Source organism: Athene cunicularia (assembly GCF_003259725.1).
Source record: "Athene cunicularia isolate RWA chromosome 1 unlocalized genomic scaffold, athCun1 chr1_part2, whole genome shotgun sequence".
Lineage (NCBI taxonomy): Eukaryota > Metazoa > Chordata > Aves > Strigiformes > Strigidae > Athene > Athene cunicularia.
Window position 1 is genome coordinate 69408448 of NW_020799092.1, and position 13522 is coordinate 69421969.

The 13522-nt window shown below is 39.7% G+C and overlaps 1 protein-coding gene across 1 annotated transcript in view; it reads left to right on the forward strand.

The window, feature by feature from the left end:
• RELN (reelin) overlaps nt 1-13522 on the forward strand; it is a 243611-nt gene that overhangs the window by 165512 nt on the left and 64577 nt on the right. Inside the window, exons 25-30 of the mRNA XM_026868008.1 lie at nt 3002-3207; nt 6112-6283; nt 6662-6862; nt 8974-9209; nt 11294-11451; nt 12351-12558. Coding sequence (XP_026723809.1) covers nt 3002-3207; nt 6112-6283; nt 6662-6862; nt 8974-9209; nt 11294-11451; nt 12351-12558 — 1181 coding nt within the window. The remainder of the gene's footprint in view (nt 1-3001; nt 3208-6111; nt 6284-6661; nt 6863-8973; nt 9210-11293; nt 11452-12350; nt 12559-13522) is intronic.

A 13522-nucleotide genomic window follows, 5' to 3' on the forward strand; every position in this document is an offset into this window, starting at 1 on the left:
TCAAACTGCCACTGCTGTCATGAGAGCCAGATTAGTCCCAGAAGAATAACCCAATATGCAACGCTGTATAATTGTGTGTTGTTTACCTCATTACAAAAATCTAACCCATCGAATAATTTTCAACACTCCTACATAGTCTCACATCCATCTCCCCTGGAAATGCAGCTCTGCACTGAAAATTTCATAATAGACCAATCAGTATAACTAGCTAATTGTGATAATTGGATTTTTTAATATAATTGTCTTCTCTGTTAGATGTTTCCTTCTGGCCCAGTTCCTTATGCCAAGTTTCTCAAAAGTAGTTTGCTAAATTAGAATTAACCTGCTATGATCTTTCTTCTGATTTCTGCTAAGGAGGAGTGAAAAACTCATTTAGAAATTCTTGGCTTCTTTCTATTGATCTCTAAGGGTTAGGTTATCATTCATTTCTTGAGTAGTAGCAATCTGTGTGCCGTCAACAGAAGGTGGTTTATTTAATTTCTGTTTAGATCTTTTTCAAGGCATCTAGTGGCCATGCTGGTAGAAAATAAAAAATTATTTTTATAGTTGCCTAACAGTTCTGTATTATTTTAGGAGTTACTATTCACAGGTTCTATTTCTTTTCATTTGCTCAAATAGCCACTTTTTATTTGAATGTCTAATGTTTACTGCCATAATCAATTACTGCCACCAGAATTAATGCTGGCTTTGTTCTGCTGACCCTCTATCTTTTGTTTTACAACTCATTTTAATCAATTGTAGGTGTGTTTGCAATACAGAGCTCTTTCAATTAGCCCCTGCAATTCCTCTGAGTTTTATGTTACTTGTGCCCTTTCTCAATCAACCTGGTTCTGTGGTTAACCCTTTGGCAGGCAGAGCTGCTGTGGGTGTAGATATGGAAAACCCACCTGGGATAGTTTTACAGCCAGAGCTTGACCCACTGCAGGTCAGTTCGTTGGGTGCCCTCAGCCATCTGGGACACACCTGCCCGTGGGAAGCAAGGGGCTTTGCGTCTTTATTATCCATCAGCACTTTGATTTGATGTTGACAATTTCAGATTCCCATGGGTCTCCAAGTGAAGCTGTGAAAGCAAACTACCAAGGGATTATCAGTGTCGCCTTGGCCAATATTAGCCATGTGAGGCTGTACCAGGGAGCTCGAGGCTGCACCCGAGACTGAGCCCATCTCACCTTCATGGCACCATCCAGGAGGGCTTTGCTCAGCTGGGGATAAACCACCAAATAAACCAAAACAGCAGGAATAATTGAAGACCAAATCAGTATGTCTGTATTCTAAATGAGCTTTTTGAGGGTCAAAGGATTCTTCTTTAGTTGTCATCAGTGGTGCAGGCTAAACAATTTTCAAAAACACAAGCATTCAGCTTCTAGAAATTAGTCTAGCAGTGTAATGTGGCCTATTTGGTGGAGTCTACAAATGAGATATGGACTCAGGCTGTAACACCAGCAAAGTGAAATATTCTGAGAAAAAAAGCAATGGACATTTATCTGTGTGAGTTTACCCTGACCTGGGTAGAAAGAATAAAGAGGTGCTGAGTGGCATGGGATTTAAATTCATCTATCGTTTTATTAAAAAACACAGATTTTAAATCTCACCTCATAAATCCTATTACTTATGTCCAGCTAGATCACCTCACTTGCTTATCTCAAATTTGTCTGGAAATTTGTCAGAACGATCATGAATGTACAAGTGAGACAGAGGAAAGCATAAATATTACTTAAAGCAGGCATCATTTTATAACTTAGCCCAGGTTTTCCTGTTTGTTACTTTTTTATGCTTGGAGATGGACAGGAACCCATGACTTTTTAGGGAATTAAAAATAGTAGGCATGTTGCCAGTTCTGCTCCATTTTGGGGGCTGGTGCCAGGTTGCTGCTACTTTTAATGAATGCAGAAATATGATCCCTGCATCCTCCCTCCAGCTGCACGTATTTGCCCTACTTATAAAAGCTTGTGGCAGCACAGTGCTCTGCTGGGACAGGGCTGTGTCAGGTGTGGGGCAATTCTGTGGGGACACTGCTCTCACCCTGTGTCCTGCCTCACCATGCGCAGCTTCATGTCACATATCTGCATCTTGTAGGCTTGTTGATATACAAACCCACAACCTCAGCCCTCAAGCACCAGGGCAGCAGAGTAAGAGGGGAATGGGATAATTCCAGTCACAATAAAATGTTCTTAAACCTTAAAGCTGTTTTTAGCTGAATATGCTCTGCCTTCCTTTGCCAACATGCACAAAGTGAGCATGTTGACCACAGTGTAGATGTCCAAGAGCTGTTTCCTGCTAGAACCCAGAAACATCCTTGGAAAAGCTGTTCACTAAATTTTATGACACTATTTTTTCTTTTGGCTATGCTTAGGTAAACCTGAAACCAAATCCACAAGTTTTAGTTGAGAGACTTCTTATTTACCACACTTACTAGGAAAAGAGCATAGTTTTGTGTAGGAACAAAACCTACTCAGGTGAGGCATAAATAGAAAATGCCACTCCCTTTTTCTTGTGTAGGAGATGGGCTTCAAATAGCAGGGGGCTATAATTTCAGATGATCAGGTAACCCTATACAGTGCAAGATTTGACTGGGGAAATGAGATTTCAGAAATGTTCCTTTACTGATTTATGCTTTATCATTAGAAAGCTGAATACTTAAAAATTTAGTCCCAGTTGGTTCAGGATAGTCAGCATCTGCTCTTTGTTTTTTGAAGGCACTTGGGACCTTGAAGGAATGAGATGAAATAGTTGTGTGGAAGTGGTGTCATGAAGTCACATTGTTTGTTGAAATCTAGAAACAAAAACTCTTGTAGGATCACACCAGGGTGATTAAGACATAAAGGATGGTCAAGCAGATTTGTTGTCTGAAAGACCAAAAAAATGTCATGTTAACACAATGTCCTCTGTGTTGTGCAATTTTCTATGAAATATTAATCTGTATTGAACTTTAAATATGTCTATTCATAGTGAAGGTGTCATATTTAATATTATTATTGCCCCCCTGGTTTTTGTATTGTAGGCTGGAAAAAGACAGTTGGTAAGCTGGGATTTGGACACAACCTGGGTGGATTTTGTCCAGTTTTACATCCAGATAGGAGGAGACAGTTCTTCATGCAATAAACCAGACAGCAGAGAAGAAGGTGTGCTGCTGCAGTACAGCAATAACGGTGGTATCAACTGGCAGCTACTAGCAGAAATGTATTTCTCTGACTTCAGCAAACCCAGGTATAATTTTGGTCTAAATTAAATCCATACTGCATCAGCTCTTTAAAAAACCACTATTTCTCAATGGATGAAAACATGAATAATATTTTCATTATAAGGAAACTTTTCCTGGCTGCCACAGAAACTCCTGGCACTAGGAAGGAAAAATCTAATGAAAGTGGGCCTTAAAAAAACTGAAGTAAAATATAAAGTTTCTAATCATTCACATCCCATGTGAAACATGACTAAAATGCTAATATTTGCAAAACATTAACAAGCATATACAGAACTTGCCCAAAAGAGGTGTAAAAAACTGCTATTTCTTCTGACTGCTTTCAGATCTAATGAACATGTATTAATGTCACATACAACAAAAACTCCTTTAGAGAAATATTTAAGGAGGAGAAGAAATCATGTTCAGCATTTCAAATTTGCTGTAAGATAGCGTGTCAGTGAAAATTTAAATTGCGTTTGTCTGCATAGGTATTAGTATGATTTCTATTACCTGTAGTTCATGTCTTTTGGTATGTAAATAACTTTATCTTCCCATCTTGTCATTCAGAAGGGCTTCTGTAACTCAGCAAATTGTCTTTTTCTAAAGTTGATCTAGGCACTTAGAAGTATAAAACCATTTAGAATAGAATAGAATAGAATAGAATAGAATAGAATAGAATAGAATAGAATAGAATAGAATAGAATAGAATAGAATAGAGACTATTTCAGTTAGAAGGGACATACAACAATCATCCAACTGCCTGACTGCTTCATGGCTGACAAAAAGTTAAAGCACATTGTTAAGGGCATTGTCCAAATGCCTCCTAAACACTGACAGACTTGGGACATTGACCACCTCTCTAGAAAGGCTGTTCCAATGTTTGACCACCCTGTTGATGGTAGATGAGGTGTCCAGTCTAAACCTCTCTTGGTGCAGCCTTGAACCATTCCCACATGTCCTCTCACGGGATACCAGGGAGAAGAGCTCATCACCTCCCTCTCCAATTGCCCCCTTAGGAAGCTGTAGCGAACAATGAGGTTGCCCTGCAGCCTCCCTTTCTCCAAACTAGACAAGCCCAAAGTCCTTAGCCGCTCCTCATAGATCATTCCTCCAAGCCTTTTCACCAACTTTGTTGCCCTCCTCTGGATGCATTCAGGGACCTTGCATCTCTCGTAAATCATGGAACCCAGAACTGCACACAGTACTCCAAGTGAAGTTGCACCAGTGCTGACTACAGCAGGATAATCACCTCTTTCGACCAGCTGGTTATGCTGTTTGATGCACCCCAGGATGCAGTTTGCCCTCTTGGCTTCCAGGGCACACTGCTGACTTATATTGAGCCTGCTACCAACGAGCACCCCTAGACCCCTTTCTGGAGGGCTGCTCTCCAGCCACTCCTCTCTTAATTTATACCTGTGCACAGCATTACTTTGTCCTGGGGGCAGAATTCAGCATTTTGACTTAATTTCATCCCATTAATCATAGCCCAATGCTCCAATCAATCTAGATCTCTCTGCAAGGCCTCTTGTCATCAGCACAACCCAGTTAGGAATCATCAACAAACCTGCTAATGGTGCATTCAACGCCTGCATCCGGATCATTGATCATTGATCATAAATATATTGAATAGGACTGGCTCTAGAACTGAACCCTGAGGAACATCACTGGTGATTGGTCCCCAGACAGCTGTAGCCCCATTCACCACAACACTTTGAGTTCTCCTCTTCAGCCAGTTCTTCACACAGCACACTGTGAACCCTCTCATCCCACAGCTGGACAACTTGTCCATAAGGATGCTGTGAGGGACAGTATCAAAAGCCTTACTAAAAACCAGAAAAACTACATCCACCTCTTTCCCTTCATCCACTAGGCGGGTGGTTTAGCCTCTACTTTGTCAAAATTACAAGGCACATCCAACAAAGAAGCTACATACTGAAACTTTAATCACTGGACTATCCAATACATTATTTTTAGACAAAACATTTGCCCGTCAAGTAACCAAGAGTGATGGTCCTTACTGAATATAGGTATGCATATTTATTTTTCTGCTGCTTCAGAAGGGGTCCAGATCTTATTTTGCAATTCCTTATTTTCCAACACAGAAATCTAGGAAACCTCTGGAAAAGAAGGTTCCCTGTCTCTCTGAACATTTTCTCCACCTCTCTCTGCCTAACCAGCAAGTGAAGCAGGGTCTGCACTACAAAATAATGTGGTATAAAGAAACAGTACTGAAAAGAATATATGTATAAATGCATATACATAAGCTGTCTGAAATAGGACTGAACAAGTAACTAATTATTGTACTTTTTAACATAGGTATGAATAGGTTTGAATCTTTTTTATTGAACATAATTTTTGTAAGGTATTTCCTAAGTGGAACATAAAGCAAACTATCTGTGAAGACCTGAAGTTCTTTTATGAAACTCCATATAGGAGGGCTGAAATATTTTTATCCACAGCAGAAAACTCTGCTACGTAATCTATTGCATTGTAATAGAAGGATGCTTTTTTCTACAAATAGTCTCAACCGGCAGAAGAGAATGAGAAATTAATTTTGCCAGCAAAATTTCACTGTTACTTGCTGGCACCAGAACATTAAGACTTACTGAACATGGATGGGCTGAACAGTTTAATTCAAAGCTGAACAGTTCAAATCAATTCATTATTGTGCTAGGAAATATAGTAATAGAGAGTAAAAAATAGCCCTTGTCTTAAAGAGGTCACATTCTCCACAGACGAGAAGGACAAAGAAGGCTTCTTGATATGCAGTGTATAGACAGGTATCCAGTGATATGCAGTGTATAGACAGGTATCCAGATACACAGAAGATTTCTGAGGACTTTTCTTCCTCTTCTCCCTGTTCAGTGTAATTTCTTTCACTTCTTTGCAAACTGTGTTCCCTAAAGTTCTGCTGAATTTATGTTCTTCAGGTTTGTCTATCTGGAGCTGCCGGCTGCAGCCAAGACGCCTTGCACCAGGTTTCGCTGGTGGCAGCCTGTGTTTTCAGGGGAAGGGTATGATCAGTGGGCCATTGATGACATCATCATTTTGTCAGAGAAGCAGAAGCACATCATTCCCGTTGTTAATCCCACTTTACCACAGGTAATATGCAAGAGCAGGCTGTGGGCATCCCCTCAAAAGAGGAACCATCCTCTCTGTTAGTAGACTTTTATTTGAATATAATTTTGTATGAAAATACTGTGTGTATTTAAAGAAACAGCTGTAGTGTTTGCAGCTGTGTCTCTCTGTGTGGGAGTAACCTGGGTTTTATCGCAAAACCATCAGGTTCCTAATCTTCCTGACAGAGGACGTAATTATGTATCTCCTCAAAAGTCAAGGCAGAAATTTTAGAAATTACAGCATTTTGAAAATGATACATATTTGTTTGCAAAATTTGAAAGTGAATCATTCAATGGGAATTATTCTGAAGTCACACTGAAAGGTGATAGTACTTGTTGCTTTCCTTTTCATTTCTAACAGAACTTTTATGAAAAGCCAGCATTTGATTACCCTATGAACCAGCTAAGTGTATGGTTAATGTTGGCCAATGAAGGGATGACCAAAAATGAAAGTTTCTGCTCTGCCACCCCTTCTGCCATGCTCTTTGGTAAATCAGATGGCGACCGGTTTGCAGTGACGCGAGATTTAACTCTGAAGCCTGGATACGTCCTCCAGTTCAAGGTATTCCTTAAACATAAATCCCTGCAGACTATCGGTAAAACTGCCCTTAATCAACACTTGCAAGATGTCACTGAGGCTACAGTTCAAAACAAGGTGATAAATTATACCACTGCATGAAAAGATGTGAAGAACACAAGTATGAATTCATACAGCATAAAATGTCATGCTGCTTTCTAAAATGATAGCCAAAATCTTGGTGCAGGGGAGATTTTTTACCCCTCTGGAGAAGTTTTAAAGCTTGTTGTTCTTCAACACATTTCAGAAGTGGGTTGAAGTGACTGTCATTATATTCAAGCTGGTACTAGGAAATGCTACTGCATTGTTAAGGGAAAAGGATTTATCACATCTGGGGATCCATGACTACAAAAGCACCAATGTGGTTTGTGTACATTTTTTTATATTTTAAACTATTTAAGGACTTACAAGCTGCTCTGTACTCCAGCATGGGTTTTTCATATAATTTACTTTTATTGTGTCAATGAATATAGGCTCCAATTAGCATTCTGTTCTTTAAAGGGCTTACAAAAATTTCAGTGGTCTGACAATACATCAGAATATGGGCTCCAAAGAAAGAGTATTTGCTTTGACAAGCTCTTGTTTCTGAACCCTAATCAAAATTTTATTGAGTTTATAATTAAATCCCATTGGTGAATTCTGGAGGTTGGTTGCAATGCAATTTTAATGAGCTCACCACAAATACATGGTCCTTACATAATTGGTGGATACAGACACTGAATAATTTACAAGTGGAATTATTAAAGATATCAGATGTTTACAGGCAGCTTTTCAAATATAATTCCCACAGTTCTATAAATAGGAAAGTTAGTTAGAAATAATGGGATTTGTAAAATAATCTCATTTCATCTAAAAGTTATGCTAATGAAATGCTATACAAACTGAGGGATTGCAGTACAGTTTCTGAGTGAGTATTGCTTGTAGTTTTATACTTTAAACTGTCTAAACCCCCAAAACACTTCAATATATAAATACCATTTAGGCTGGAAAAGATGCTATCTGCTTCCTCACCACTTTCCTCTACTCTAGTGACTAAGTCTTCATTCTGTAGGTTTGATGATCAACAGCATTTCAAAAATGGCTTAGTCTAAAAAAGCAATACTTAAAACTATTTCATACACCTTCCAGTGCTGAAACACTTGGCAATGTAACATAAACATACCAAGCATAAACAACATGTATCAGAGAAGAGCCAGTCCTTCTTTATAAAGTCTATTATTTAAGGCCTGAATTTATACTCCCGTCTTTTTTGGAAAGCTTTTAAACTGGCCTGCACATAAATGTGTTAGTTCTATTTGCATGCTTTAATTTTAAACATATGGTTAAATGCTTTCCTGAGTTTGTGAAATTTCCATTTCAAATAGCTGCCTGGAATAATTTTGCATTGACAAACTCAGAGACAATAATTTGTCAAAATTATTTCATTTTTCATGAATGATTTTGTTTTACATTTTACATTCTACAGCTCCAGTAAAATTTCTGCAATAAAATAATAAAAACTAATATTTTTCTAATAGCTTGAAAAATGAAACTGAAAACTTCTGTCTTGGTTACGTTCTCATTGCACATTTTAATATGCACTTTTCTACTTCATCCAATTTTCCTCTATTCTGGGAGCCCAAACTGCAGCACCAACTCACATCATTGACCACGACTAGGCTATGGTCAGGTCTTTCAGCCCCGGGCAGGGGGGACCTGGGAACCAGGCTGATCCTCTGGGCTCATTGGGTGGATTGCAGATGGGATGGGTCTTAGAGGATACAGCTCTTCCCACTCCTCCTGGGCATGTAGATGCCTGCACAGATTTTATTGTTTGTGGCCTGCTATGCACCAGGACCTTTGAAAAATTCTTTGCATATTTCAGTGTGCTGATCTCAGCAACCTTAATGGATAGTGGGAATTTTTACTGAGAAATGTCATACACATGTAGGAAACGTTCTCCAAGCATAGGTCACTGCTTGCCAGCAGGGTTCAAAGAAAATGTTCAGAATGCTAAGCCTCCCAAACCAAAAAGTCAAAGGTGGTTTGTAGCCAATAAATACCAATAACAGCACAGGTTTCTTCAGCTTGTATCTGATGTTCTGCTTTTTTTGCAGCTGAACATTGGTTGCACCAATCAGTACAGCAGCTCTGCTCCTGTTCTGCTTCAGTACTCGCATGATGCTGGGCTCTTCTGGTCGCTCGTGAAGGAGGGCTGCTACCCTGCATCTCCAGGCACTAAAGGATGTGAGGGAAGCTCCCGGGAGCTGAGTGAGCCAACCGTGTATCACACAGGAGATTTTGAGGACTGGACAAGAATTACTATTGTTATTCCCAGGTCGCTTGCAGCCAGGTACTGTACATTGTAAACCAGTGATACCTGTGAATTAGCTGCCTCTTCTTTTGATGCTACCTTAGGACAAAGTTGCAAGCTGTGAATAAAAGTGGTGTTAAAAATGAGGAGATCTGTGAAAAATACACTGTGGTCTCCAAAACAGGGAGAAGCTTTCCATTTTAAAGGTGTCAGAATGGTGCATAAAATTAAATTACAAAGCAACAAGGAACCTAGAATATTTTAATTTGACATCAGTCTCTTCATCATGATGCTGTCTGTCTTTATGCATATCAGTTAAGTCAGAGGCACCAGCAAGAGAGTGATGTTACTTGAATCAAATAATCCATTTGAGCAGGATTACTTTTATAGTTACCATTGAGCAAAGAAACCCTAGAAGGGTATTTGAGCTGCTGCATAATGTGCTGTGTCATTGAAAGCAGCTGGGACAGCCGAAGTCAAAGGAGGGAGGACTGATAGGTGTGTTCATCTGTGAGCATGACCTCAGCATCATGTTAATACAGATGCAAAAACATCAGACAGTGGAAGACACAAATAACCCTCGAAATCAGAAGGCTTTTCACAATCTTCCTTGGGTTTGGCTGAAGTTTCTCACTCCCTTTGCTTGCTGTTTAACCCTATGAGTAAACCTCCCGGGTCTGATTTGCTGCCTGCACCAAGTGCTGCCACCGCAGCCAGCAGCCAGTCCCAAGCCCTGGCCATGCCCCAGCTGCCTCCAGCCTCTTCCCCCAGGCAGCTGCTCTAGTGCTGCCCCTGGGTTTCAGCCCCATTCTCCTGCCACGGGCTCCTCATCCTCAAGCCCTGGCACAGATTTTGAGTATGTGGCATATTGTGTAGCAGGAAGCTGGTGCCTTTGCCTCAAGGAGTTGTAATAGCAGCATGTACCGTAACAAGTTTGTCTTTTCTTCAGTAATTAGGCAATAAAAGCAGGTGCCAAATTGCACAGATCTGACACCAGCTGATTTGATTTACCCAAAACAAGCAGTGCAGAATCAATAGCAGCAATCTGTTTGGCATTATGTTCAGTAATGTGATCAGGAATAAGAAGTTCATGCTAAGACATTAAAAATGTAAGTATTGTGTGTACAATGAGAGTCTCAGCATGCTGAAAACTGAACTTGTGGGTCATTTTGGAAATTAGGATTCATGGGTTATCCAGAGAGCATTCCATTTTATCACTTGGTACAGAGCACTAGCACAATGATCTGTGCTACCAAATCCCTGTGCATAGTAGAAAAAAAGCAATATATTATATTTTAAGCAGAGTAGCAAGGAGGATCTTACTTAATCTATTGGATTGATAATGAGATTTTAAATTTCTTCCCTTCTCTGGAGCTCCTATAAAATGGTTAGTTAAAAGTTAAAGACTAAAAATTAATAACCAAAATATGTTTTCTTCAACAAATTTCCTACACAGTGGGTCAGCTGGAGTAACTTAGTGTAGGATCACTGAACTCCTGGAACAGTTTCAACTATATAAATTAAGGATTAGATCACCATTTTCCCAGAATTTCATGTTGTCATCCAAGAATAGAAACTTAGTAATTCTGTCCACATGTCCTGTAGGACATGTTATTTGCTACTATTTGTAGGAAGTGGATGATTTTTCTTGTATCCAATTTACTTGAAGGTTTTTTACTCAATTTTTTTATTATACAATCCCGTAACAGACTCTGCATCACTGCCACTACTGAGTTCCTTTCGTAAATACTGTGAGAACTGGAGTTCTGGGATTTTAATAGGTAATTAGCAGTTCAGGTTAAACTGAGTAGTGAAAGGCACCTTCAGAGTCATGTCTAATCGTTCACTCTTGTTGATAAAACCATGTATCTGTATTTTGCATCACAGTGCAATGGATACAGGACAGAGAGATAGAGGAAGTCAAAATACATCCAAAAAATCTGGAAAAAATATCCTTTAGTGAAGCTGCACAAAATGTAGGATGTCAGAAATATTTTCCAGGCATCCATTTGCATCTTATTTGCAAGTGGCTAATTTAGGAAAAGGTCCTTTTAATCTTAAACAAGGAGCAGTGGATATTGAAGCTGGGAATAGTCATGTCCTTCATCATTGTTTCTCTACAGTAAGACTCGATTCCGCTGGATCCAGGAGAGCAGCTCCCACAAGAGTGTGCCTCCTTTTGGCCTAGATGGTGTTTACATTTCTGAGCCTTGCCCCAACTACTGCAACGGTCATGGGGACTGTGTCTCAGGGGTCTGCTTCTGTGACCTGGGCTACACAGGTAAACCAACCCTTTTTACACAGGATTACAGTAAGCATTGTCTGAGTTAAAGCTGTAAATCTCACATCTTGTTTTTCCTCTCCGATATTCTGTAAAATTATATGATGACATAAATTTCATGGGTTGCCAGCAAGCATCTTTTCATTTTGTTAAATAAAATTCAACACAGGCAAAACAGAGCAGCTGAAGGCAGGAGACACGGGTGATGTTTCCAGAAACCACAATCTTTGAACATCATGATCTGTATGAATAGAAAGGGACTAGTGATAAAAGGGAAAACAAAATAAACTATTATAAACTAAAAACTCTGCTTAAAAGCCTTTGGATCATCTTCAAAAGTATTGCTGCTGGTTTTGAGTCCCATGGCCATCAGATGGCATGGGACCAGGAGGGAACATATGTTCTGACAGGCCCTTCTGTGGAAAATTCTGCTCACTTGTGGTTTCAGGAGCTTTTATGCTGAAATACAAAAAAACCCTCAACAAACCCAATGAAAAAAAACAGTGATTGACACAACCAGTTGCCTGCTGCACTCTTTTCAACCCTCTATACCAACAAAGGAATAAACTAACATATTCTGTTCAATTTGTTTAAAATTAAATAAAAGCATAATATTTTTCTGTTTACCTAAAATGCCTTATCAACGTAAAGCACAGCTGGTTTTCACCTAGTAAAATAGAGTTTAGAGGAAGAGGGCTTATTCTGTCTATGAAAATTAGTAAAGCAGGTTTAAAATGTACAATCCTGTCATCAGGGCATTTTCTTAGAAAAGCCTGGTACTTTCTCATATGTGGATGCAACAGAACTGTCTGCCAATGTACTGTATCTGACCTTTACTCTGTTCAGCCCAGTTTCACCAAAGCATCTCCTATATATATTTTTTTTTTTTTTCCTTGAAGCATCACATGGAACCTGTGTGTCTAATGTGCCTAACCACAGTGAGATGTTCGACAGGTTTGAGAGGAAGCTAAGCCCTCTCTGGTACAAGATAACAGGAGGTCAGGTTGGGACAGGCTGTGGTGTGCTCAGCGATGGAAAATCTCTGTACTTCAGTGGACCTGGCAAAAGGGAGGCGAGGACTGTTCCCCTGGACACCACAAATATCAGGTCAATCCTCAGTGCTGCTTCTCATAATTGTCTGTGTATTCATATTTTCTATGCTATTTCAAGTGTAGATGTGAGGAAGTAGGAAATATTTTTCTGGTAAATCTCAACCTGTACAAGTAATCTTAAAGGCAGAGAAATTACTTTTTCATTCATTCTGGTATACTATTTCCTTTCCCTGAGAGACAATACTTATGTTAGAAACAGTGCAATAGCAGCATAAAAAAATACAAACTCTATCCTTGTGAGAAGATGGTTTGCATCGTATTCTAGATGGATAAGCAGAAGATGTGGTCTTGAGACTGCACAAAACCTGACTCTGCCCATAGCTGGGCAGAAAAACTCCCTTTCCCCTGACTGTGTTGAACTGCAGGCATAGCAATGGCTTAGCAATGAGTTGTTGTTTACTTGCCAGATGTTGTGAATTAATCCACTTGTCAGAAGTGTGAAAAACCAGAATGTGAATTGTTTCTGTGTAGCCAAGAGGCTAACAAGCTTTCACCTCTACCTCTGCTACCACTGAATCCTGCTCCGCTGGTAATAATTTTCCTTTTTTTTCCCCCCACATTTTCTAACTGATTAATGTAATTAGCATAAACAAAGTGCTGTTAATTCTGACCGTTATTTAGCCTGGAGTTTGCTGCTGCTTTGTCCAGTCTCATAAGGTATCACACACCTGAAACCTTGCCTGCCCTACAATGATATCGTTAGTTTAATAAAATATATTTTTCCTAACAAATACTGCTCCAAGAGTAAGTAATACCATGATCTGCTGCATTATTTAAATTGTGGGATCACTCAAGATTAACCACAAGTTACCACTCTCCAGCTCAGGCAAGTGGTGCTCCTTGGGGCAGTATGGGTGCTGCAGGTTCAGGGACATCCTTAGCTGCTCCCTGGCACCAGGCAGCTCAGCACCAGCTGCCTTTCCTCTGTCCCCTGTGTGTCTGACAAATACGTGAATTAT